This window comes from Taudactylus pleione, unplaced genomic scaffold (assembly GCF_031769625.1).
Source record: "Taudactylus pleione unplaced genomic scaffold, aTauple2 ptg000502l, whole genome shotgun sequence".
Lineage (NCBI taxonomy): Eukaryota > Metazoa > Chordata > Amphibia > Anura > Myobatrachidae > Taudactylus > Taudactylus pleione.
In genome coordinates this window covers 2,805,780-2,831,742 of record NW_028284904.1, presented here as the reverse complement: position 1 = coordinate 2,831,742, position 25,963 = coordinate 2,805,780, and the positions used below count along the sequence as shown (strand labels likewise).

Here is a 25,963-nt window from a genome sequence, read left to right as displayed (position 1 = left end):
TAGGACAAGAGTTTATTTTTGGTGCTGCGGTTATAGATTTTATATTTAACCCTAATATAAATTTACAGTTTCTATTGTGTGATGCTAAACATGCGGGAGATTTGAGAATAGGAATATATATATATATATATATATATATATATATAGGCTTGAGAGTGTTCTATCATGTGTCTCCATGGAGATGCAGCTGGGCCAGTAAATAGGCGGTTCAGCAGCCAGTCAGCAGCACTAGGCATGCACGGGTACTTCTCACCTACGTACAATGACGGCAGCCATTTTGTGAGATGCTCCAATGAGAACATAGCTATCAATTCACATGGCAACGGCATGATTGGGACACTTCATGACCAATATTCATGAGGTGCTGGTTCTTAGTAAATTGTAAAGGTTACAGTCTCAGTGATACCAGTGCTTCTGGGGAAAAATGATAATCTGCCCTTTCCTAAGTAGTGATTAAGTCAAGAAAATGGCTGCTTCCTCTGTGTGGAAATAATGGTGGGTACACTTTAAAAGGTAAAAGGGCACCATTTTAATTTTTTTTGTAGGCATTATAGTCTCCTTCTTACTGTCTAGCAGAACAGAGGGGGGCTCTTTGTTTGTTTTTGTTTTTTTAAAATAAATTATTTACAAAGAAAACATTTTTTTTGTAGCAAATAGCAGTGGTATATAATCTGTACATAAAATAAATAACAATAGTGCATATAGAACTTGCACATAGAAAACAGAAATAACAGAACATATCAAAAAGGAAAAATTGATTTCCAAATAATTAAATCTTCCGCAGATAAATATATAGACAGAAGTCCCACAATTACTTAATAAAAACTAAAATACAACAAATCACACCATAAAATAGAATAACAAATATAAGAAAAAAGAAAAAGAAAGAAAAGGGGGGAGGGGAGAGGTCAGATAAACAATAGGGGGGGACTCTTTCTAAGCTTTGTATACAAGCAGTCCTGATCTTTAGGACAGAAGGTGGAGGGGCTTAGCAATTGGAGATGAGGTATCTATCTATCAGTATCTATTAAGATGATTTCGGTGGATCTGGACATGGGCTGAGTGGTAAGGGCCTGACCCGATAATGTTAGGAGATTTGTGACCTAGTTCAGTCCACATTCATGTACAAACAAACGTGTAAATTTATTGACCGCAGAGATTTTATTTTCATGAAGAGATATCATACAATAATTGCACAACAAACTGTATTATTTGGAATTATTGATGAATATGTATCTTTATCTTTTTACTGAAATTGAATTATTTAAGGGAAACAAAAAGGAGCAGTATGGAGATAAAGGGCCTGATTCTCAGGGGGATGTAGTTATGAGACCGGCGGCTGCGAAGTCTAAATCCCGATGGCTGAAGCCCGACAAGGGATTTAAGATAGGCGTTGAAATACCGACGCCTATCTTAATTCCAACGCCGGAACACAGAAGGACGCCTGGCCGAACGAGGCAAGTCCGGGGCGTCTTTAGTGTTAGCCCGCATTAGGTCTAGGTTACATAGCGGGGTCAGCGTTAGGTTTTGAGGGGGTGGCTAGGGTTAGTCACCCCTAGGGGGGAGGGTTAAGCACCACTGGCGGGGTTAGAGTTAGGCACTAAGGGGGGAGGGTTAGGTTTAGGCACTAAGGGGGGAGACTTAGGATTAGGCACTAACTGGAAGGGTTAGGGTGCGGGGTGGGGAGGGTTAGGGTTACGATACAAGAAGGGAGGGTTAGGGGGAGAAGGGGGGAGGTTAAGTATACTTACCCGACCTCGGGATACCAACCATCCGGATGCCACTGTCGGTATTGTGACAAGAGGCATCCCGACAGCCGGCATTACATACCCATTCGTTCTTCGGTGGACGTGCAGCAGATATTCACATAGTTGAGTGATTAGTTTGCAACTGCGCAAAAATGTCTAAAATCTCCTCTAGCGCATGCTTCCCATAGTGTGCGCACACATAAGCGTGGCTGCAATTGATATGTACGGTCAGAGGGGAGGGCTGACCACGCTGAAGAGGATGGATGGCGCTGTGAGTCCTTCAGCTAATTGCAGATCCAAGGGGGGTCGGGGGGAGTGGTGGACAGTGTGATCTCTCCCCCTCACGCACATGGAGTAGAGCCTGGTGCTCAGCAACCTCTCTGGCGCCACCCACTGCAGCCCAGCACAAAGCAGCATCATTAGTACCAGCTCCCACCCCTTCCCTCTCGTCGCCACCTGTATACGCTATCAGAAATCTTGTGAAAAAGTTCTGGGAGTTCGCGGGTGGTGGACTGGGAGTTGGCTAGTAGTGCTTACAAAAATAGCCTGTTTTATGGGCGAGTTATGGAAGTGTCGCGGGCGTCACAGGCATAGGAGGCCATGGTGCGACCGATGGTGGCGTCTAAAGATGAACTGATGGTATTACAGCGTGTATAGGCGCTCAGAGTGGGCATCTCAGCCCTTGCCTACTGACAGCATCGTACGATGATTGTTAATGTTTGGAATCGGTCTGCTCAATAAATAGCTCCATCGGTGGAGTGATGGAGGAGGAGGGTTATCAGGTTACAGGTTGTGAAGCTTTGATGGGTTCATACACCAGAGGCAAAATACATTTTAGAAATGTTCTATAATAGCCGTGCATTCTTTTCTAGATGTTACCAATACCCCCCCTCAGTCTTTGATGTCTAGATTGTCACTGAGGGCCAGTTCCCATCTGGTGAGATAGGGTTTGGTATTCGGTATAATCTAGAAATAGTACCTTTTAGTGCCTTTGTGCCTAGGCATGGTCTTACAGATGGTGTGAGGTTCAGAGAGCCAAGCGTTGGGCCTAAGGACAAATCCAGGCATAGAACTGAGTTGGGCATGAAGATGGCAAGAACGAGGTGTTCCAAGACAAGAGGATCACACAATTAGGAGAGCTAGTGAGGTCCTCTTTTGTCAGTATGACTGGGTTGTCAAAGTAAGAGTTACACCTCTATAACTTTTTGATCCAGATAATATTTTGAAGGTTAATTTCTTTCACCTCAGATCTTTCAAGACAAAGGGCGTTATTCCGTGATTTACGCCATGCCGATACTTTCGCAGATGGAGCGACTGTTTGCTATTGCGCATGCATGAAAGCCGAACTGCGCACACGCAGCGATTGCAATGTGATTACGCCCGCAAAGAGGAACCTCTCGCAAAGTGAGTGATAGGCAGTCAGCGTTTGGGGGTGGTAACAGTTGGGGTGGTTATAAAAACGCAGGCGTGTCTTACCGTTTAAATGCTGTTACATGGGCATGCATAAATTAGCCATCTCCATCTCCTGTGCTGCACGAGACCTCTCTGCGTATCAAGAGAGCCGCAGTGTTTGCGGCAGGTCAGACCTGCCTCACACGCTGCGTGACTGCCCGATGTGCGTTGATGTTACCAATGTTTACGCTGTTGTACGTCATCAGACGTATATGAGAAGGCAGCAGCGGGCGTCCCTATGCTCGGCTGTGCTTTGGTAGACATTAGCGTATTTTAGCAACTGCGATCCGTGAGAGAATGCGACTGCGATTGCATTAGCGAGCATCTCGGAATCAGGCCTAAAGTGCACAGACATTTTCATTCACTGTTACGCTCGTATCCCACATAATCTGCTTTGTGACAAATCATTTATTAGCTCTTTTTACCCACAGCAGGTAGAGAGTATTTTACTCCTGTGCTTTTTGAATTATTTACCTTTGTGTTTCTTTTTAAAGAATTACTGTTCTATTATTTTTCTTTTTTTTCTTTTTTAAATATTCTTGTTTTCAAAAATAAAAAAAAAGTGTCATTGGGTTAGAGTTTACAGATTCTACAACGATGAACCTAAAGTTACATTACCAATGCACTCAAATTTCTTGGCAGGTGTGGTCAGGAGCAGTTTCCCATCCATTTCAGGGGGTCCTGTGCAACGGGCGATGCCAGGTTCCTTGTATCCGGTCTTCACCCAGTTTGATAGCCAGCGCAGGTTACAGTCACAGTAAAGAGGGTTAGCGCCAATCGCTCTACAGGATGCCAAACATAATGCATGTTAGAACCGTATATATCAATAAAACCGTAATCAACCAGATATTTCCGCTCTTTCTTTGACAGGTATAATAATCTATTTGAAAATGGAAGGCATAGTTTATTAAAATGGGGATTTTTGTCCTTACCTGTAAAATCCTTCTCTGACTCCACAGGGGACCCAAGGAATCACGCTGGGTATAGGTGGTGAGCTGGAATCTGGGCACCAAACAGTCAATTTCGTTTTCCCAGCAGCACAGGCTCCCTCTCCCATATACCCCACCTCCAACACTAGGAGGACCAGTTACCTTTACAAGCCCATGTAAAGGAGGAAGAATAAGGAGAAGGAAGACCGGCACACACATGACTCACACACAACAGAGACGAGAGGAGGAACCGGTAACTATACAGGAAAACCTTGCAAGTCAAGTGCGTCAGAGAGGGCGTCCTGTGTGCCCCGTGGAGTCCGAGAAAAGGATTGTACAGGTAAGGATAAAAATCCTCTTTTCTCGGTCCTCCATGGCTGACACAAGGATCACACTGGGATGTCCCAAAGTTGTCCCCTTAAGGGATGGGGCGATCCTGTGCTGCACTAAGGACCCTACACCCAAAACTTGCTTTTACGGAGAAGGTATCAAAAGCATAGACCCTAATGAAGGTACTGGCATAAGACCACGTGGCCGCCTTACAAAACTGTCCAACAGAGGCACCACCTGACCACGAGAACATCCACCAGAAGAGCTACTGGATCCCTGGTCCGTGAGTAGTACTTTGGCAGCTTGTGTTTATGACAGGAGGCCATCGTGTCGATGTCCGGATGGCCCCAGCGACGTACCAGTTACTGAAAGACCTCAGGATGGAGGGTCAACTCATCTGCATGAATGTCCTGGCAGCTAAGAAAATCCGCCTCCCAATTTTGGACTCCTGGAATGTATACCACCGACAGAGACGGTAGGTAATGCCCTGCCCATTGAAGAAACCTTTGCACCTCTTTGGCGCTTCGACTGTGAGTGGCGCCCTGATGGTTTATGTAGGCGACAGCGGTCGCATTTTCTGATTGCACTTTGACTGGCTTGTGAAGGAGAAGGGACTTCGTCTGACAAAGAGCCTTGGTGGCCATTCAGATCTCCAGGACATTGATGGGAAGTAGGCTCTTCTGAGCCGTCCATCTCTCCAGAAAGGTCTGAGGACAAAATACTGCCACCATCCGCCGTAGACTGGAAGGTGAGAAGGACCCAGTCCTGAATCCAGAAAGGGCGGCTCTTGTCCAAACGAGAGCGATGGAGCCACCGCATTAAGGAGTGACGTACCTCTCTTGATAGAAGTATTGTTTGAGACTTAGGGGGTATATTTATTAAAGTGCGGATTTTTAGAAGTGGAGATGTTGCCCATAGCAACCAATCAGCGTCTACTTAAAATGTATCTAGCACCTTCTAGAAGATAATAGCTAGAATCTGATTGGTTGCCATGGGCAACATCTCCAATTTAAAAAAAACGCACCTTAGTAAATATACCCCTTAAGGTGGTAATGGGACTTATCTGGACATAATCTCTAGGTGCAGAGGACAGGAATGAAAATGAGCATACTCTACCACGAATGTGAAGACTAGAGTGCCCAAGAGCTGCATGCAAGCTTGAATGGACACCCGCCTCCGCACCAGGAGGACCCGAACCTTGGCTTGTAAAGATAAGCATTTGCCCAACAGCAGGAGCACCCTCTGAACCAAGGTGTTCAGTAAGGCTTTAAAGTGAAGTGTTACAGAGGGTTTCCGGCAATTGATGATCCACCCATGAGTCTGGAGAAGATCCACAGAGATGGAGATGGTCCTGAAGTACCTCTGGGGATGAGGCCAAAATAAGCAGATCATTCAGATAATGTAGTATGCAGACCCCACTGTGTTTGAGAGATGCTGCCGTGACTGCCATATTTTTTGTGAAAACACGAAGAGCTGTTAAAAGATCAAACGGTAATGCCTGAAAGTGGAAATGTTCCTTGCTTACTGCAAACCTGATCAAGCACTGATGACATTCCCTGATGGGAATGTGTAAGTAGGCATCCTGGATGTCCAAATACACCATGAAATCCCAGGGCCAAAATTATGTAATGTAGATATTCCACGCAGAACCTGGGAACATGAAGATCTGTTCAGTGACTTCAGGTTGAGAATGGGGCAGATCTGTCCGGTTTCTCGACCAGAAACAGGTTGGCATACAATCCTACACCTATCTGAGACGGGGCAACAGGGATAATAACTCGGGAGGCCAGAAGAGAACTAATGGAGTTCTGTACCACTTATGGCTTCTCCGTAAACCTGGAAAACCTGTAGAAAAAAATTGGACTAGAAGGTTAGGGCGTAATCCTGGGACACTACTCCTCTTACACAGGAGTCCGATGTCATCGTCATTCAGGAATCAGAGAAAAGCAAAAGACGGACTTCCACACTTGGTGAAGCCAGCCCTGTCATGCAGCAGGCTTATATGCTGGCTTGGGAGCTGGACAGCGATTGGACTAGGCTTGCTTACCCCTAGACTTAGAGCTCCTCGAGGAAGATCCATGAGATCGGGGAAAGGACTGACCCTTGGCCTTACCTTGTGGATGAAAGCAATGAAAATTTGAGGTTCGTGACCTGGGTGCCGCAGGGGGAAGGAAAGCGGATTTGGAAGCCACTACCATAGCCACAATCTCGTCAAGCTCTGGCCCAAACAGAACCTTACCCGAGAAGGAAAGATCTTTTAGAGCCTTTTTGGAGACCGCATCAGCTCAGCAAATACGTAGCCAGAGAGCTCTTCTAGACACGACCGTTGATGCAGATACCTTAGAAGCAAGGACACCCGAGTCAATGGCAGCCTCACCAAGATAAGTACTGGCTACTCTTACATAATCAACCAGATACAATAACTTTGTTCTGTTAACCTCTGACGGAAGGCCATCCTCCAAAGAATCCACCCAGCGTCCCAAGGCCTTGGAGACCCAGGCGGAGGCAAAGGCGGGACGGACAATCGCCCCTGCAAAAGAGAAGATGGCTTTAAGAAAATTTTCCAGCTTCCTGTGTAGGATCCATGAGGGAGGCTGTGTTTGGGATAGGAAGGGTAGAGGATCTAACCAACCTTGCCACATAAGCATCCACCTGAGGAGGCTATTCCCATTTCCCACTTAGCTCTGTCAACTCAGGGCCTGATTCAGAGCCGCTCGTAAGCGGCCGCTCGTTCGTTCCGAGCGATGTTTGCCCAACTGCGCATGCGCACGGATCGTAATACGCATGCGCGAACCAGTCAGTGCGGCCGAAAATCGTTTGTTCGCTAAATAGCGAATGCCTGCTATTTTGAGTGACAGGAGGAGGCGTATGTGGTAACGTATGTGGTAACAGGGGAAGGTGCTTGAAAACGGGGAGTGGAGATCCGAACGCAGGCGTGCTTAAAGGTCAAAACGGGCGTTTTATGGGTGTGCATAATTAATACAGCAGCATCATTGACCACGTCACTGGTTTATTTTCTAGTCAGAACTGCTCGCAAATTTGTGGTAGGAAAAACCAACCACAAGAATAGCGAGCAGTTCATACGCTGGTCGATGTACTCGATTAATCTAATAAATAGCGGACATGACGTATGATGCGAGCGGCCAGGGGGCGTTTTTATCAAAAAAACGTCCGCATGTTTTGTTCGCTTGTTCAGACATAGAGGCGACAACAGACCGCAAAGAGCGAACGGTTCATTTGAATAGCCACCCCCTTTTTCTGAACGAGCGAGCGCTAATAGCGACCAGCTCTGAATCAGGCCCTCAGTACGCAGTTCCCTGCAAGCAGGAAGCTGCCTTACCTGTCCCCGACATGTTTGGCTGCAGCTCGCTCTCCGTGTGATGGAGATGGGCCGGGGTCATTGACCCAGTCGCCAGTAATCCGGCCGCTGGATCGTTGGAGCGGCAGTGAGGTTGCCTGTCAGACACTGACTCACTGTCTGCTCTGAAAATAAAGTAAAAATAAATAAAATAAATTAAACTGGGGCTGCTTAATAGCTCTAACCGTCTAAAAAACGTGCCCAATCCTTGGGCACCAAACGAAAAACTGGTCATCTAGTGTTGGAGGTGGGGTATAAGGGAGAGGGAGCCTGTGCTGCTGGGAAAAAGAAATGAACTGTTTGGTGCCCAGACTCCAGCTCACCACCTATTCCCAGCGTGATCCCTGTGTCCAAAGTGGAGGAAAGAGAAAAAAAAAACATTTAAAAGAAATCAGTCATAAAAACAATTCTACTGTAAAATAAATTCTCTATTAAATGTAGCACACGCCCAATTATTGGCTTGTACCTGTGTAGCGTGTGTAAGCCTTTATTCCAATATTTTATATGCCATATCCCATAGACTTTATATAGCATAAACAACAGGCATTCCTGAGTAGTGGGAGGATACAGCTATCATTTCTAACCTTCTCTTGCTAAGTAACTTCCATTAGTTCTTACCATTATAAAATGTAAACTGCACAACAAATATAGTATACACATTCCTTACTCCGCTCGTCTTCCGTAAATGGCTGCAAGCCAGCAACTCCTCTGCTCTCCCATATTCAACCTGTTTATACCCTTGCCTGCAAGAGCCACATGGCTGATGCATAAGACTCACACTATCCCCCCTAGTGTCCATCCTTGTATTTCATGCCCACTGTCTTCATGGATGGGAATAAACTCTAAACCCTGAGCGTGCACGTCTCTTCCTCTCATGCGTACGATGGAATGCTGCTAATTAGCTAATAAGACATTTGCTGTATGTGACCCTCTAGCGCTCATTCTCTACACCTCCCTGCTCTCACTGAGACCTGGCTTACTGACTCCGCTCGCTCTCATTGCTTGCTGTCCCCCAGACACAAACCTGCTCTTCTGATGTTGGAGGGGGTGTGAGGATCCCTCTGCTCTCGTAGGGTTGATATTTATGAAGGCGCGATTTCCCTGTGACTTTGCAAATCAGAGATTTACTAAATGCAACTCCTATTGAGGGCCTGGTTCACGCAGCTGTGAAAATATGCTAATGCTTGCCACAGCTCAGCCGGCATAAAGACGCCCGCTTCTGCTTTCTCATATAGGTCCACTATCGCTCTTGTGCATAAACATCGGTACCATCGACCACTCATGCAGCATTTATATCAGGTCTGACCAGCCGCAGACACAGCAATTGCAGTGGCTAATGTATGCAAGTTTGCGTTTTGCCGACCATTGCCCCCGTCACCACCCTCAAACGCTCACAGCATGTCACTCACTCTGCGATGTGATTCCCCTGTGCGTGCGTAGTCGCAGTGCGATCTCAGCGCATGAGCAGTGCGGCTTATACGCATGCGCAATGGCTATCGATCGCTCAATCTGCGTACGTAGTTGCATTTGCGATCGCTGCTGATTTAGACCCTGAAAACGCATGTCAAACACAACTTTTGACTGCAATGGACTTCATTAGACCATCGTACCAAACATCACATTGTTAAGATTGACAAGTATCGAAAGTCACGGATTTACTAAGAATCGTTTTTTCCAAATTGATCAAAGTCGCACCAAAATCACGACACGATGCAGAAAATCAATAGACCTATGAGCAGCTGGTTTGTCTGAAGCACTGCACAGATCAGTATGATCTGTGCAGGCTCTAGTGTGTTATACTCCTCTGACTTCAAATTCCCGGGTCCAGCCCAGGGCACTGAACACGGGTTTCAAGCTATGTCACAACGGCTTGAAACCCGTTTACACCATAGACTGTACCCGGGTTATTATTATTATCCTTTATTTATATGGCGCCATGACGGCTCTCCAAAGGGTGTTAAGGGAATCGGGTAGAGTGACCCAGGTCACCCGTTCACATTGCAGGGTAACACAGGTCATTCCCGTGTTGATCCCTGCACACTACCTGGGTTGGATTGACGGGTCACTTGACCCAGGAATCCAACCCTGGCCCCCTTTTACACTGTGCTGCGACCCGGGTTAACACAGCAAAAATGTGGGTTATTTGGACAGTGTTAAAGGGGCAAATTTGTGTAAATAAAGGGTTAATGTAAAAAAATTTTTTGCATGTGGTCACTCCCCCCAAAAGCAAAACCAGTCCCATACTTCTGATTATCCAGTCTGGTGCTGGAAAATTGGGGGGAAAACCAGCATGGGGTCCCCTCTATTTTCCAGTAGCCACCACCGGGCTGAAGCAGCCGGAATGCTTACAGTATAGCAGGGAGACACACAGCGTGGGGTCCCAAACTGGTCAGCCCAGGGCTGGAAATCCTCGGAAAGTGGGGACCCCAAAAATAAAAATGGGGTCTCCCCTCCCGAGGATCAACGGGACCTGAGCTCTTCCCAGCACTTTTGGTGGCGGTGGGTGCGGGAGTAATGGTGTAACATATAGATTTAAATATTGTTCTTTACGGTGGAACTACAGGATACAGCAAACCTGCCCCGGCATGCCGCCACTTGGAGAACCACAAATGCCAGCCTGCCCGGACATTAAGGGCCCGCTGGCACATATAGTTCCACTGTAAACAAAATATTACAAAAACAACAGTACACACACAGAGTGTTGTAACACGTTATTACACACGGACGCATCATATTTACCTACTGCTTGGATGTGCCCGGTCCCCTAGCCCATGTAGTACCCCAGGATCTCCGTAAAACTAAAAACTGCAGTGTCCCCGAGCCATAACGGACATGCTGCACATTGTATACAGCGCTAACCGCGATGTGACAGTTGCCACGTGGGATGCTGCACTACGCAATGTGAAGCTCTGATTGGCTAAGTTCGTATTGGATCATCAGTATGACAATACTTCAGGATCAAGCTCATGTCTCCAGCAGACAGTCGTCAGACTGTACAATGGCTCCTTTTCCATGTCCTGACTACAGAGTTGTTTCTTTATTAATGATCAGCTCTCCCTCAAACAATCTCCTGTCTGTTATTACTACAACCTGCAACTTGACTTTATCCATCCATTATCTCTCGACTCTGAGACCAAATTTAAACGTTAAGTTTTACCTAATTATTCTGATGTAAACAATCTGATAAAACACTGTAGAGCTGATAGATGTCTTGACAAAGTTGTCCTGCCAGCCATTTGCTAATAAGCGACCACATTTTCTCCCTGTTTGTATTCACTCGGCTTCAGCCCAGGTTTCTTGATGATTTCCAAATGAATCTGCTCGTGCTTTTCAGTCCGGCCATCTCACAAACCAGACAAACATATATATATTAATTGTAAGCTTTGTCTGTCTGTTATTACCCAGTCTAGTTTCATTGCAGTGTTTGTCCCTAATTGTAAAGTGTATCGGAGAATACTGGCGCTTTATAAGTAACTGTTAATAATAAAAAATGTATTTAAGATCGCTCATCAACAAACATCAAAAGCTCCTGTTATTGCACCCCAGACTTTACTAATATGTAAGCAAAGTAGAGACCATTGTTTGCCTTCTCTTCCAGACTGTGCCCCTCCTACTGATTTTCCCCCACCACTGAAACGCTCGCTCACCCACCCCCCGCTAAGCTATTTCCCTCTTCTTCTGTTTTCTTTCCTGAAACATTCAAGCACGTGACAAGGCTACCAATACTGACTCCTGGGACCATCTCTGTGCGTGCGCTAAGCCACCCCCCTGTCATCGCCCGTCCATGTCGGACTGTGGCATCAAATGCCCACCAGGGAAGGCCCATGCTTAAGGGGTGTGGCCAGTCACCAGAGAGCATTTGGCCAACCGCCACAGAGGGCAGTGAGGATAATCTTGCTGTAATTTCCATGGAAACGAACCAAGAACCCAAAATCATCTATGGTCCTGCTCCACCAAGTTACTTACCCTCTAGTACAGTAACAACGTATAGTGTGAGTGAACAGTCTGTAACCTAGAGAAGTGAGTGGGCTCTCAGGCAGTGAGGCCCACTGGGGATTTCCCCTCTACACCTGTGGGCCAGTCCGACCCTGCCGCCCAGGAATGCCCACCACATTTTCTATACACTATTCTGTGTGTGCGCCTGAAATTGCAATTGAAACTCTGCACTGACACAATCGGCACACATCCGTTGTGCAACTTTGCTCTAAAGATGGCGGTAATATCGCAATCCATCCCCCCCCCACACCCGTTATTATTTTACATTTTACCTTTAGTAAATCTGAAACAGATCACATTTCCCATTACAAGTATGGGAAATGCGATCTCCTTACTAAAAGAAAGCCCTACAAAAGCCCCTTGATACATTTAGGTGAGAATAAAATAATGTGAAGAGGGTGTAAAAACTCCAGTTTTTACATTATTTTAGTAAAGAAATTATTGATAAATATGCCCCCAGGTCTTTTATTCCACTCTCTAAGTCTAATGCTAATCATTGAGGTTTGAGAGTATCTGTGACTCTTTATGCGCATGCATTGCTCCGCCCACTGTTTCCACGGTCGCAGCTGCAGCCTCCATCACTCGTTACTGCGCTCACAACCGCCCCATGCTGGGTACAAAAGGTCCATCTGACACAGACGTCCCATCCCCATTTGCACGCCTCAAACAGGGAAGCCTGCCTTATCGCCTATGACACTCCCATGGCACTCCCACGAGGAGCATCTGTTCCGTTGCCGCCCACAAATGTCCATTTCGCAGAAGGCCACGAGACCCGACTGGCACGGAGCTCCTTGCTGCTGCGGAAGCTTTGTGCAATTATTATTATTATTATCATCAGTTAATTCTGTTGCGCTTTACAATTGGGAATGAACAGTGATAGAACAAGAGTGGGTAATAGTAGACAGACATTGAGGTGAGAGGGCCCTGCTCGCAGGTTTACAATCCATAGGGAAATAGTCATTGATACACAAGGATAGGTGCTACCTATTGTATAATGGTATTCTCATGTACAGACCGAGTTTGCTTTTTCCGACGTATGCGCAGTCTACGGAAAATAGCGAGATGCGTCCGCTTTCTCTGAATAGAGTCAGGCCCTTAATAATTACATCAGCAGCATATGAGTGGACCCGAAGAGGTGACACAGTAATTGTGGATTGCTTGTCTTTGATGGACCATTGAAGATGATTGCTAGCATAAATCTGCCCGCAGAGAAGATTCCTGTGCAATGCATGCATTCTTAGTGTGCATACAGTTAGCGGCAATTTGTTCAGAGAAATGGCTCCCTCTACAAACATTCCGACTCTATTGTGTTATTGCAGATCTGTACAGATACATATTCAGAATATAAAGTGTGCCACCAGGTGGCGCTCCGGGACGACCAGCAGGATAAAAAATGGATTGCTCAGGGCAGTGTCAAACATTTGCAAACACCTAAAAGCTTACATGCTGCGATTTCCCCTTTGTTTAACAGCTGTGAGGCACAGTATGCTCAACTGTCACCTAGCACGCTGCAATGAAAGGGATTCCTGGAGATACTCTGCAGAATGCATGAACCCTCTTTGTTAGGTATGAAAGCAGTTACACCGTACTCCAAATCAAACAAAGGCCGGAGAGTGAAAGAAGGAACCAGTTTGGCTGCGCTCCCTGGAACCAAACACAGCGCGATGTGAATGCAACAAGGCAGAATGGAGAGGGGGCACAACAGGTGCAGGTCAGGGGGCAGGACTGCAGGAAAATATTTGTGCTGCTTATAATAACTAGGGAGCATAGCCCTTACTGTGCATGATGGCCCCTGCATGGAGAACATATTAACATGTGAAAGTAGGGGGAGCTTATCTGAATGACGGATAGTTACTATGAGGCTGGATTGGAAGGGAAACTATTTCATAAGCTCTAGGAATGGTGATGTAGTTACCAGCAGTGGGGATCCTGGTGCCAGAATCCTGACCGTCAGCATCCAGAGTCCTGACATTAAGTATTAGGGTTAGGGAGAGGGTTAGGCAGTTGGGGGAGGGTTTGGCTGTGGGGGCGGGAATGGGGTTGGGCAGGGGAGGAGGGTAAGGGTTAGGCTGCAGGAAAGGTGGGTTAGGGTTAAGGGGACTGATAGCGGTTAGGGTTAGTCGGTCGAGATTCTGAATGTCAGGATACCGCTGCCGGTATTCTGACCACCGGCAACCCGTCAGTAAGTGTTAGGGTTGGGGTGGGGTGGGGGGTTTAGGCTGCAGTGGGGGAAGGGTTAGGCTGCGGGATAGGTGGGTTAGGGGGACGGTTAGGGTACTAACCTTACTGGGTCAGAATTCTGACTGTCGGTATTCTGACCACCGACATCTCAACTGCCGGGATCCCGTACCCCTAGGAATGTTATATTACTAAGAAAAATACCTTTCACTCTCCATATAGTGCACATACAATGGGTCCTGATGCAGGGGAGGACGCTGCTGTACCCGTTCGAGCATCTGTTGCTGGTTTCCCGGGAGCGATAATATGCAAAATCTGGTGTCAGAACTCCCCTTGTGTACTACCGTGCACCTGAATGTACAAGGCCCGAGACCCCCATCCTCTCTGCACGCTGTAACACCCCCCCACCCCCCCCCATCCCCGGTGATTCCTGGCACTCCACCATCAGTGCACCATCACTGGCACCCAGGGCCGTCCTAACAGCATTGTAGGCCCTGGGCGAAGCAATGCACTGGGGTCCCTACCCAAACATTCACGGGAATAAAAATATAAGCCGGGAATAAAATAAACCTTTAGATTTATTGGTACTTTCAACAAAATCAATGTTTAAACATAATAGACCATGCTGTAAAGCCAGGATTACGGATTCTAGCTCCCTCTTCTCTTCTCCAGCCTTCTGTGCCCCCTTAATCCGGCTCTGTGGCTGCAGCCTGGGAGGTTGGTCCAGCATGCTGTCCGGCTGCTCTGATTGTGTTGTGTGTGATTTACAATCGTGCAGCCGGGGGAGCATCTTCCTTTATTGACACGCCCGCGACACTGCCATCACACGCCCGCGACACTGCCATCACACGCCCGCGACCCTGCCATCACACGCCCGCGACACTGCCAACACATGCCCACTTCAGGTCACCTCCCAGTCACCGTCCAGGATCGCCCATCATTCTGCCGCCATGCACCGTAGGGGTTTTCAGACTATTTTGCGCATGCGCAGTAGCAAATAATCGCCCAACTAAGTAAACATCAACTCAGTGTGTGGCTTGCCTGCAGCTCTGAATAGGAGCTGCCTTGAATTCTAACATGGCGCGGGAAGATTCATTCATACGACAGAGTGTTACAATGCGCCTTTTCAGATCAGTTGCAATTAAAAGGGCTATCACTGTTGGACAAGCACAGCCCATGTAAGCAAACAGCAGCTCTCTCCAACCATTGGATCTCTGGTATTTGTGGTGCTGCCATAAATCCGTACACCATCAGTTACTATTAGTGCGATCAGCAGCTCCGCCAATACCACAGAGTCACAGGTACACCACGAAGAGGGAACTGCCCTAAAAGCCATTTATCTACAGCACCAGAAACCCACATATTAGATGCAGTCTTACATTGATGCACCGTATTCAGGGCCGTAACTAGGGGGCGAGGGCCGGTGCCACCGCCCAAGGCAGCATGGCGGAGCGGACTGAACCGTTGCTGCCCTGTTGACATCTGTATTTGGCTTACAGAGTTCCAGGAACAATACCCTTGGGACACGCTGGCGCCCAGCTTCCTGTTCACGCTTCTGCAACACAATATCGTGTACAAATTGACTCATGAGTTGACACCCAAAGTGCTATTTGTTTCGTCCGCTGCATCAATATTGCAGCATATTCCCCAAAACACCCGTTTTCGGGGGATACCTGCTAATATCCAGTATCATGGACAGCAGATATCTTCATATATGCCATGGTACTTCCACTTTCGACACCAGCCGCAGCCCCCATAGCCCCCAAATATACCAAGCCGGAGTTTGGTCCCGGCAGCTAACGGCACCTGAAGGTGACGTTAGCTGCGGCAGATTATGGGCGACATTTCACAAGTCTTGCCAGGAGAGCCCCGGCAATGGCCGCCGCACATGCGTAGTAGATCTGCGGGGGTCTCGATAGAGGAGTAAAGTGACTGCTGATGCGACCACTTCACTCCGGAAACATCGGAGGAACGGGGCTTCTTTTGGAGCCCCTGTCCCTGAGTGTGAATTTTGATGCATTCGGGAAGTATATCTTTTTTTTATTACAGTGAATAGCGGTAATAAGAGATTACTATTATTGGGTCTAAAACCTGACAATTGATAAATATGCCCCATAACATCAGTTTACAATATTTTTTTCAATCGGAACTGAATGTATTTCAGCTACAATTTCTTGCTCACATGTACATAGGTTAGAAACAGTTTAGATTTATCTTATTTTTTTTTCTTCCAAATTCAGCAGGAAAGAAAGTGATAATTATTAGAAAGTAATCATCTTATTACAAATTGTGATTATACATCTAAACCTCATGTTACATTCACTTTTAAGCTGGGACTTTCAGGCTTCTATGTACTTACAGATGAGAAAGAGATGAGACATCTGAAAAGATTCCCTCAGGCAGAGAGGAGATATCATTCCCATGGACAGACCTAGAGCCGGAAATATAATATCTGTGTAAGTATTATCTCTTTATACTGCAGAAACATTCTGTCCCGCTCGCCTGCCCCTAACTGGTGGGACACAAAACGTGACATACAAGATATCCAACTCACAGGAGCCTCAGGGATCGCAGACCCTCAAACGCCAAGGGGGGAATGCACCGCAGAGAGTTATAGCTCAGGATCCTGGCGGGATGAAGCATGACGGTAATCAGTCAGTAACAGTAACAGATCGACTTTCTTACAATGACATTTTTATCAATGGGAAACATATTATACATCCATTCTAGTATATACCAAGGTATCTGGGAAATATTCACTCTCCACTACAGACAATGAGTTCTCTCAATGGACCTAAATTCAACTCACAGTGGATTTGTTCCCTACACAAAGTTGGACACAGACGTTTTGCGGGCTGGACGAATAGCCGATCTATTCAGTAGGAAGGTAGTGATATCACTGATGAAAGATTGGGTGAAACCATAGAAAGTCTGCTTCCCCTATAAATGTTGGGCTATATATAGGCCCATTCCGATAACTTAACACCACTATCCAATAGGTGTTTCTTTGTATCTGTGAAGTTTCACTTTGTTATGCTGTGCCTATTTTCCAGTCTCTAAATACAGACTATGGGGGGAGATGTATCAAACCTTTGATAGAGATAACTTATAGACGTTACCCATAGCACCCAATCAGCTTACAGCTATCAGTTATCTAACAGAGGGCCTGATTCAGACCCGGTCGCAAGCGCTGAGCGCTCGCAACCGGGTTGATGGTGGCCCACAGCGCATGCGCACAACGGAGCTGGCTCCGTTGAGCGCATGCGCGAGACCCGGCTAGCGACGGGCAATCCGTTGCTCCGGGTCTTGCACCAAAGGGGGCGAACTGTCAATGTTGAGTGACAGCTCGCCCCCTTTGGTGTGCGGGCTGGGGGGTGTGGCTGCCCAGACGGAGGCGTTCCCATGAGAACGCCTGCCGTTTGGGGGCGGCCCCACTGACATCACAAGTGATGTCAGTGGAGAGATTCCGGCTCTGTTAGAGCCGAAATCTCTCTGGGGCTTGCAGCCACGAGACCCTACCACAAGGGTCTCGTCGCAAGCCCGATGGTCGCGATGGTCTTGACTATCGCGACCATCATCATGGCCGCTCGCATAAGCTGTGGGTGTTAACCCACAGCTATGCGAGCGGCCAAGAGGCCTCAACAAACAGAAAAACCCACACGCCCTGATTCAGAGCGAGCGCACGCTTTTTGCGAGCGGCTCTGAATCAGGCCCAGAGTCTATAAAATGACAGTTAGAAGCTGATTGGTTGCAATGGGCAACTTCTCCATTTCATCTCTCTCAAAGGTTTGATACCTCTGCCCCCGATATCATTACTGTGTATGAAAGAGTCACCCACCAATCAGCTTGCAACATTTTTTTTTTTTTCAAAGTGGCCCATCCTAGGAATTGAGCGACGTTTGTCTCTCCGGTTGAGTGGCCAGCTCACCTGCAACGCGTTAGTAGGGTCAGGGATGACCCTGCGCTCTGGAGATGACCACGCCTTCATCTAACAACCGCACTTACTACCTTACCCCATAATGATAATACATTTTGGGGACCAGAAACATTGCAACATCATTCCAACGGCCCGATATTAACTGCAATATTGCAGGGTGCATGGCCAGATTTGATTTATTTATGGTCTAACCGTGCTTTATGCCCTCCCCCTCCACCCTACAACGTCTGGAAGCATCCTATTTCTGTAGCCATCAGTCTCATCTCACAGTCGGAATCACCGGTCTGACAGGGCACGTAGGCCTTATCTTCAGAATAGCGATAATGGCATCTGAAACAGCGCCATCACCCAGTTGCCTAAAACCAGCGCTATCCAGGGCTAAACCACATCGACCATGACGTCAAGCAGTCAGTGAATGGCAGAAGACGCTAGCTTGACATAGCGATCAGCGTAACTCAATATTTTTCATCATTAAATGCCCCTATCATAAATAAAAAGCCTGCTGTGTAGTTCGGGCTCCTGCTGCTATCGACCAACAAAAAACTGTCACTAAGTAAAAAAGCATAAAGTCGCGTTTATCAAAGTGTTAAACACAAAAAAAAAATTCTACGTGGAAAGAATGTCATACATCGGGCTGATTAACGTGGCGCAGCGGCTGCGACAGTGATAGATACAACAGACCGCTCAGAGCCCTTCTGCTCAGTTCCGCTGATTGTTCTGATTGTCTGAGAGGTACTTAAAGTAAAGTAAAATAAATAGTTTTGCCTTGAATATTATGTGTCATTGTCTGGATAGAATAGCACAGACAGAACCATCACATCACATCCAGCCGATCCTCATGTATGACCTTGGTAACAGAATATAACTTACAGCGTGGTGAGTTGACTCATATTTGTAAAGGACGAGTTGCTGAGGGAGCTGATTTTGTTATTGCTCAGGTCTCTGTGAAAGGGAAGAGATCAGCACGGTTAGAGTGAGAACAATTTCACTACCTTCCAGGGAATACGGCCTTTTAAAGGGTGTCATTCCCTAGACATTGCCTAGATCAGCATTTTAGGGTGAGGGCAGAGGCTCCTGGGTGTAAACAGACCTGGCAAGGGGCAGGAGATGGGCAAAGGCGGTGGCAGCTGGCATGGTTATACCCCCCCCCCGGTGACAGGTGCTATAAAAACAGAGTCTGTGGATTATTAACAGGTTTCAGCCTATTAACTCTATTTTATTGTTCTTTATAATCCATTAATCAGGTTAATATATTTCTGCATATTGTAACTATTAATTATACTATTTATTATGTTATCCTCTATTTTGTAACCAGTGTCCAGTTCCAGGGTGTGTTTCATTACGGACCGCAATTGCAACAGGGTACGGAGCTCGGCCGATGACGCGTATGGCACAGGCGTATGCACCGCAGTGCGCGTGCTTGGGTTAGCATTGCGATCGCAGATACAAAGCCATCGCAGAGAGAGTGACGGGACGTCAGCGCTTGGGGGTGGTGACAGGGGGAGTGGCTGGAGAAATGCAGGTGTGCCTGTCCGTTTGAACGCCGTTACTTGGGCGTGCATAAATAAGCCACTGCAACGGCATACGCAGTCTGAGTACTCACTGCGTGCGACGACAGTTGTAATTTCTGAGACAGGTCAGAGCTGCTGTAATTCTGCATGAGGGTCCGATGTCACTCGATGTAACCGATGTATACGCAGGATTGCGAGGTCTGGATGTGAGAAAGCGGTAGTGGGCGTCTCTATGCCGGATGAGCAGTTGCAGTCATTAGCATATTTTTGCAGCAGAACTGCGTGTGTAATCGCAGCTGAGATCGCAATAGCGATCCACATTGAATAAGGCCCCTAATGCGTAGAAACACATGCTCATCACGTTATGTGTTTGGTATTTTTTTCAACCTGAACTGAATTATTTCAGCTACACTGTCTAGCTCACAAGTAGATAGGCTAGACACTGTATTGATTTATACTTCGTTCCTTTCACTTTTTTTCTACCAGATTCAGAAGGGAAGTCAGCGATAATTATTAGAACTGAATCATCTTTACAAATTAGCTGATATAAATCTAAACACTGGCCAGTGGGCCACACTATAACTCTAATAGTAATGGGCTGGAAGCCATTCCGCCAGAGTAAGGGGAGAGTAAAGAGGTCTGTTCTGCCGCTACTAAAGAGCATAATGGCCAAATCAGGGTGACGAACGGGCAGCTAAGCCAGATTTACATACAGCACATAGGGACCACCGCAGAGTTGAACACAAGACAGTTGTGCGGACGGACGTTCCGTGTTTTTTCACACTGCGCACGAGTATATCGGAGTATATGCATCTATGGGCAAGTCGTAAGCATTTGCACTTGTGGCTGACGGGGTCATTTGCACGTGGGAGGGTTTAGCAAGGACACGATGATGACAGTGAGACCAGGAAGATTTGCGCGTGTATGAAGATACTGCCGTTTTCAGACGGATTGCAGAAAATAAATGTTTATATATATATATATATATATATATATATATATACTTCCATATACCAAGACAGTAGAATATTACAACACTGTTCATGGTAAGATTAGGTAGAGGAAATTATACTCTCCTAGGCTGTTAGAGAAGTGTAAATGGAGGCTGGGAGTATTATGACAATACCCGAGGGGTGAAGGAGAAAATATATTACTTCTCAGAGAGAACAGACCAGAGGCTGTGCGCTACCATCACAGAGCAGGAAGACCAGAAGAGTAATATAGGGATGTATTTAGCACCAGGATGGTGGATCACAGGTTACGCACTGGAAATACATTTATGTGAGACATGATGCCACGTTCCTGTAGCGTGTATGTAACACATTTCTGTGAGACATGATGCCACGTTCCTGTAGCATGTATGTAACACATTTATGTGAGACATGATGCCACGTTCCTGTAGCGTGTATGTAACACATTTGTGAGACATGATGCCACGTTCCTGTAGCGTGTATGTAACACATTTATGTGAGACATGATGCCACGTTCCTGTAGCGTGTATGTAACACATTTATGTGAGACATGATGCCACGTTCCTGTAGCGTGTATGTAACACATTTATGTGAGACATGATGCCACGTTCCTGTAGCGTGTATGTAACACATTTATGTGAGACATGATGCCACGTTCCTGTAGTGTATGTAACACATTTATGTGAGACATGATGCCACGTTCCTGTAGCTTGTCTGTAACACATTTATGTGAGACATGATGCCACGTTCCTGTAGCGTGTATGTTACACGTTTATGTGAGACATGATGCCACGTTCCTGTAGCGTGTATGTAACACGTTTATGTGAGACATGATGCCACGTTCCTGTAGCGTGTATGTAACACATTTATGTGAGACATGATGCTACGGTCCTGTAGCGTGTATGTAACACATTTATGTGAGACATGATGCCACGTTCCTGTAGCGTGTATGTAACACATTTATGTGAGACATGATGCCACGTTCCTATAGCGTGTATGTAACACGTTTATGTGAGACATGATGCCACGTTCCTGTAGCGTGTATGTAACACATTTATGTGAGACATTATGCCACGTTCCTGTAGCGTGTATGTAACACATTTATGTGAGACATGATGCCACGTTCCTGTAGCGTGTATGTAACTCTTCTTACTACCAAACAGCTAAACAAGTGTTCTCAGGATGCGTAATAAGCAGCTGCCTGCTCCTCACTCTCCTATGTGACTAGGTATAATAAATACATTGAAATCAGAACAAGAGGGAGATATTAAGTTATGCGTTTAATCAAAGAAATTCTTACATAGTTGATACTCTTTATTTATTTTAGCAAAAGCAAATGTATTAATTATTAATGACACAGTGCATAGGCCAAGTCAGTCAAGAAATAGGTTTATTTTTAGAAACTGGAAATGAGAAATGCAACTGCATTTGTTAAGTGGATCCAGGAGCACAGAGATAGGGGTCAGGGCGCCCGGACCTCTTTGGGAGCCTGGGATTTCCCCAAGCTGGTTATCCATGCCCCCAAAGGTCACCTGACTGGGTATAACCACTCCCCCTTGGCCACACTTGACCAGAGACGATGGCCGGGCTGATCTCTTGGCTGCACTACATGCATCTATATGAAATATGAGTAATTTCAGATGTATAATTGCTGATCTGCCACTTCATTTATCAGCTGATAACAGGGTGCAAGAAGGGCTGTATTATGCCTGTAGGTGACACACTGCATTAGATGAAGATGCATTAAGGAGCATTCCCTTGGCCCTATAGCTTCTCTGGAACCTCCTTTATACAGATTTCAGCTGTTAAATTGACATATATATATATAATTGAACAAGCGACTACGCGGTGAAGCGAGCGGAATGCAATAATCCGGGACACTGGTGCATGCTGCGGGTCTACAGATGAATCATTATTGGATGCCAGTAAGGACTATTTGCCATGTCTGTCCCCAGGAGCTATGGCCACTCTCAATAATACACATACAGCTGTATACTTACACCAACTGCAAATACTTGAACGTAGACAGCTGCCTAGGTACCAGAGTGAACTGATTGCCGTCCAGGTATCTGTAAGAGGAAACGCCAGTTATTTGTGTATGCGGGGATCTCCGAGGACAGAAACTTATTATTGTGGCTGTTTTGCTATATGGTAGGATATTACTTTCCTATAATAATCAGTGGTGGCGGGTATGACAAGGATACAAATTATAATAATATTACAGGTCACCCCGTTGTACAGTGAACTCTATAAATACATTCTAAGGTCCTATAAGTCTTTAGTGATTTACAGTATTCTTATTCACACTGGGGAATCGTTATCCCATATTTCATTTATAGAACGTCTCAGTGGCTGGTTTTATATTTATAGTTCCCAATAAGGGGTATAGCAGTAGATATGCTGTATATAGCCACATAATAAAATAAAGTTGCTTGTCTTAGGTGATCTTGGTTCTGTCTCCCCTGGCAGGTAACATAGATAACATCAGCTATACAGTAAAGGGAGGAAGGATGAGACCTACAGCTCTGTGACGTTCTTCGGGATCCCCCTTGGTAGCGACAGCAGGTGCTTGTTACTACATCGGACCACCGTATCCAGGCAGGTGCACTCCTGGGGGCACTGAGGCTGCGGAGCACAGGTCAACTCTTCCTGGCCTACAGAGTGACAGGAACAATGAGGACGATACAATATGTGGAGATAAGGCGACCATTCACCAGTTGTGTCTGCACGAGATCATTTAGTACAGGTAAAGACATTTCACCCAATATGCCAGGGAGATTCTTCCGCCTGGCGGACGATAGATGGGCAATGCACGGTATATCTGTTATTAGGCGAGGCCATCCCAGGTGTGTGCACACGCACTCGCCGGCCACTTTACCGGTCTTTTATGCTAAAAATTATATCTCGTTGAACTGGAAACATCCCGAGCATCCATGATTTACTACTGGTCTACAAACTTACATACGTGTCTGGTTGTTGTGGCACATTTAACGAAACCTGGCGACCATGGGTAGAGGTCACGGCTATTGGTCCTCCCCAAAATTTCTATGCGTAAGGACAATGGTGGAGTTTTGTCTTCTGGCCTGAGCACTGGTACTATATGGGGTGTAGTGAAATATAAGTTTTTGAACTTATATTTTGTTGGGCTCTGGGGTTGCTAATCTGTAGTCATCCCTGTACACAGTGTTTGTGGGATAAACAAAGACTTATGAATTTAGTAATTCACTGGGAAACACTTCATGTGATTCTACGAGTTCCTGGAAGAATACAGAATAGTTTGGCCCCTCATTATGGAATATGTAACAAGAATGTAGGATACCTTCTTCACATCGGAAGTCAGGGAAAGCCACATCTTGAAGGGGGATTTGCCGCAAGAAGTCCGGGTTCTGACAGCGCGGGTTTCCGGTGACAATCTTCCTCTTCCTCAGCCAGTCCCCGAGCCAGGCCAGCTGGCAGTTGCAGTTAAAGGGATTCGCCAGTAAGTTCCTGCATAGATAAGAGAAAATTGGGGATAGTTATAAAAAATGAAGGCAATGGAAATAAGTAGTGTTGCCCATAGCAACTAATAAAATGTTTATTTTCATTACAGATTTGTTGGGGGTGTTTTTTTGTATACAAACAAGTTGCTTGTATGAACTTATTTTTTAATATTGTCAGGAGCATCACATCAATATACTCTGTGCTGTAGGTGGACCCTGCTCCTTCCATTATATAACAGTATGTGGCTCCTTCTGCCTCTATTCCCCTCCTCACATCATGTCACTGCCCCTGTCACATGCAGCCCTGTCCTCACTGACGCATAACTAATTTCCTGATATAATCTTTGCTGCTGTGGACCGTGCTCCTTCCACTATATAACTCACATGCAGACCTGTTATCACTGACACTTCACTCATCTCCTGATATACTCTGTGCTGCTCAGGCGTCCTTCTCCTTCCACTATATAACTCTGTCTAGGGCTTCCTGCTGCCTCCATTCCCCGCCTCACCTCATGTCACTAATCTCCTGATATAATCTGTGCTGCTGGGGGACCCTGCTCCTTCCACTATATAACTCTCAGGGGTCTATTTACTAAGCAGTGTTAGGAGACAGAGTGAAAAGTGATAAGGTGCCAGCCAATCAGCTCCTAACTGTCATTTTTCAAACACAGCCTGTGAGATGACAGTTGGGAGCTGATTGGCTGGCACATTATCACTTTTCACTTCTCCTAACACTGCTTCGCAAATAGACCCCTCAGTCTGTGGCTTCCTGCTGCCTCCATTCCCCTCCTCACATTATGTCACTGCTCCTGTCACATACAGCCCTGCCCTCACTAACACATCACTCATCTCCTGGTATACTCTGTGCTGCTGGGGGACCCTGCTTCTTCCACTATATAACTCTGTCTATGGCTTCCTGCTGCCTCCATTCCCCTCCTCACCTCATGTCACTAATCTCCTGATATATTCTGTGCTGCTAGGGGACCCTGCTCCTTCCACTATATAACTGTCTGTGGCTTCCTGCTGCCTCCATTCCCCTCCTCACATCATGCCACTGCCCCTGTCACATGCAGCCCTGTCCTCACTGATGCATCGCTCATCTCCTGATATACTCTGTGCTGCTGGGGGACCCTGCTCCTTCCACTATATAACTCTCAGTCTGTGGCTTCCTGCTGCCTCCATTCCCCTCCTCACATCATGTCACTGCCCCTGTCATATGCAGCTCTGTCCTCTCTAACACATCACTCATCTCCTGATATACTCTGTGCTGCTGGGGCGTCCTGTTCCTTCCACTATATAACTCTGTCTGCTGCCTCCATTCCCTTCCTCACCTCATGTCACTGTCCCTGTCACATGCAGCACATCACTAATCTCCTTATATACTCTGTGCTGCTAGGGGGGGGCCTCCTCTGTCCACTATATAGTTCTCAGTCTGGGGTTGCATGCTTGCCTCCAGCTTTCTCTCCTCACATCATGAGGCTTTGCTGTCACATGCAGAACCCTGTCAAATCACATGACTATTCAGGTCAATGCCTCCCACAAGATCACACACTTGTCTCCTAAAATACTCTGTGCTGCAGTGAGTGTTATTTTAGGCTAAGCTTTGTTCTGTTCATACAAACTTCAAAACAGGGGAGGTGAAGATTGACAACAAAAATAAGTTGAATCTAGCCAAACGCACCTTACAAATGTCAGAATATGATGGATTGTGATGAGAAACTCTATATATATCCTTTGCATTTAATGTTTCACCAATTATTGATCTTCAGCAGTTCAGGGCAAACTCTATCACCAGAGGCGGAACAGTGCATCGCATAGGGTAGGGTCCCGGTGACTTTGCTCTAAGGGCCTGATTCAGAGCCGCTCGTAAGCAGCCGCTCGTTCGTTCCGAGCGATGTCTGCATAACTGCGCATGCGTACGGATCGTAATACGCATGCGCGAACCAGTCAGTGCGGCCGAAAATCTTTGTTCGCTAAATAGCGAATGCCTGCTATTTTGAGTGATATGAGGAGGCGTATGTGGGTGGTAACAGGGGAAGGTGCTTGTAAATGGGGAGTGGAGATCAGAACGCAG

General features: G+C 46.4%; 1 protein-coding gene across 4 annotated transcripts in view; it reads right to left on the bottom strand.

The window, feature by feature from the left end:
- Positions 1-25,963, bottom strand: part of SLIT1 (slit guidance ligand 1) — a 379,066-nt gene that overhangs the window by 37,294 nt on the left and 315,809 nt on the right. For all 4 annotated transcript variants that reach the window (XM_088449965.1, XM_088449966.1, XM_088449967.1 and 1 more), the window contains exons 20-26: positions 23,730-23,896; positions 22,932-23,064; positions 22,411-22,479; positions 18,799-18,870; positions 16,546-16,617; positions 16,351-16,422; positions 3,819-3,982 (exon numbers count right to left, since the gene is read on the bottom strand). In XM_088449965.1, coding sequence (XP_088306091.1) covers positions 3,819-3,982; positions 16,351-16,422; positions 16,546-16,617; positions 18,799-18,870; positions 22,411-22,479; positions 22,932-23,064; positions 23,730-23,896 — 749 coding nt within the window. The remainder of the gene's footprint in view (positions 1-3,818; positions 3,983-16,350; positions 16,423-16,545; positions 16,618-18,798; positions 18,871-22,410; positions 22,480-22,931; positions 23,065-23,729; positions 23,897-25,963) is intronic.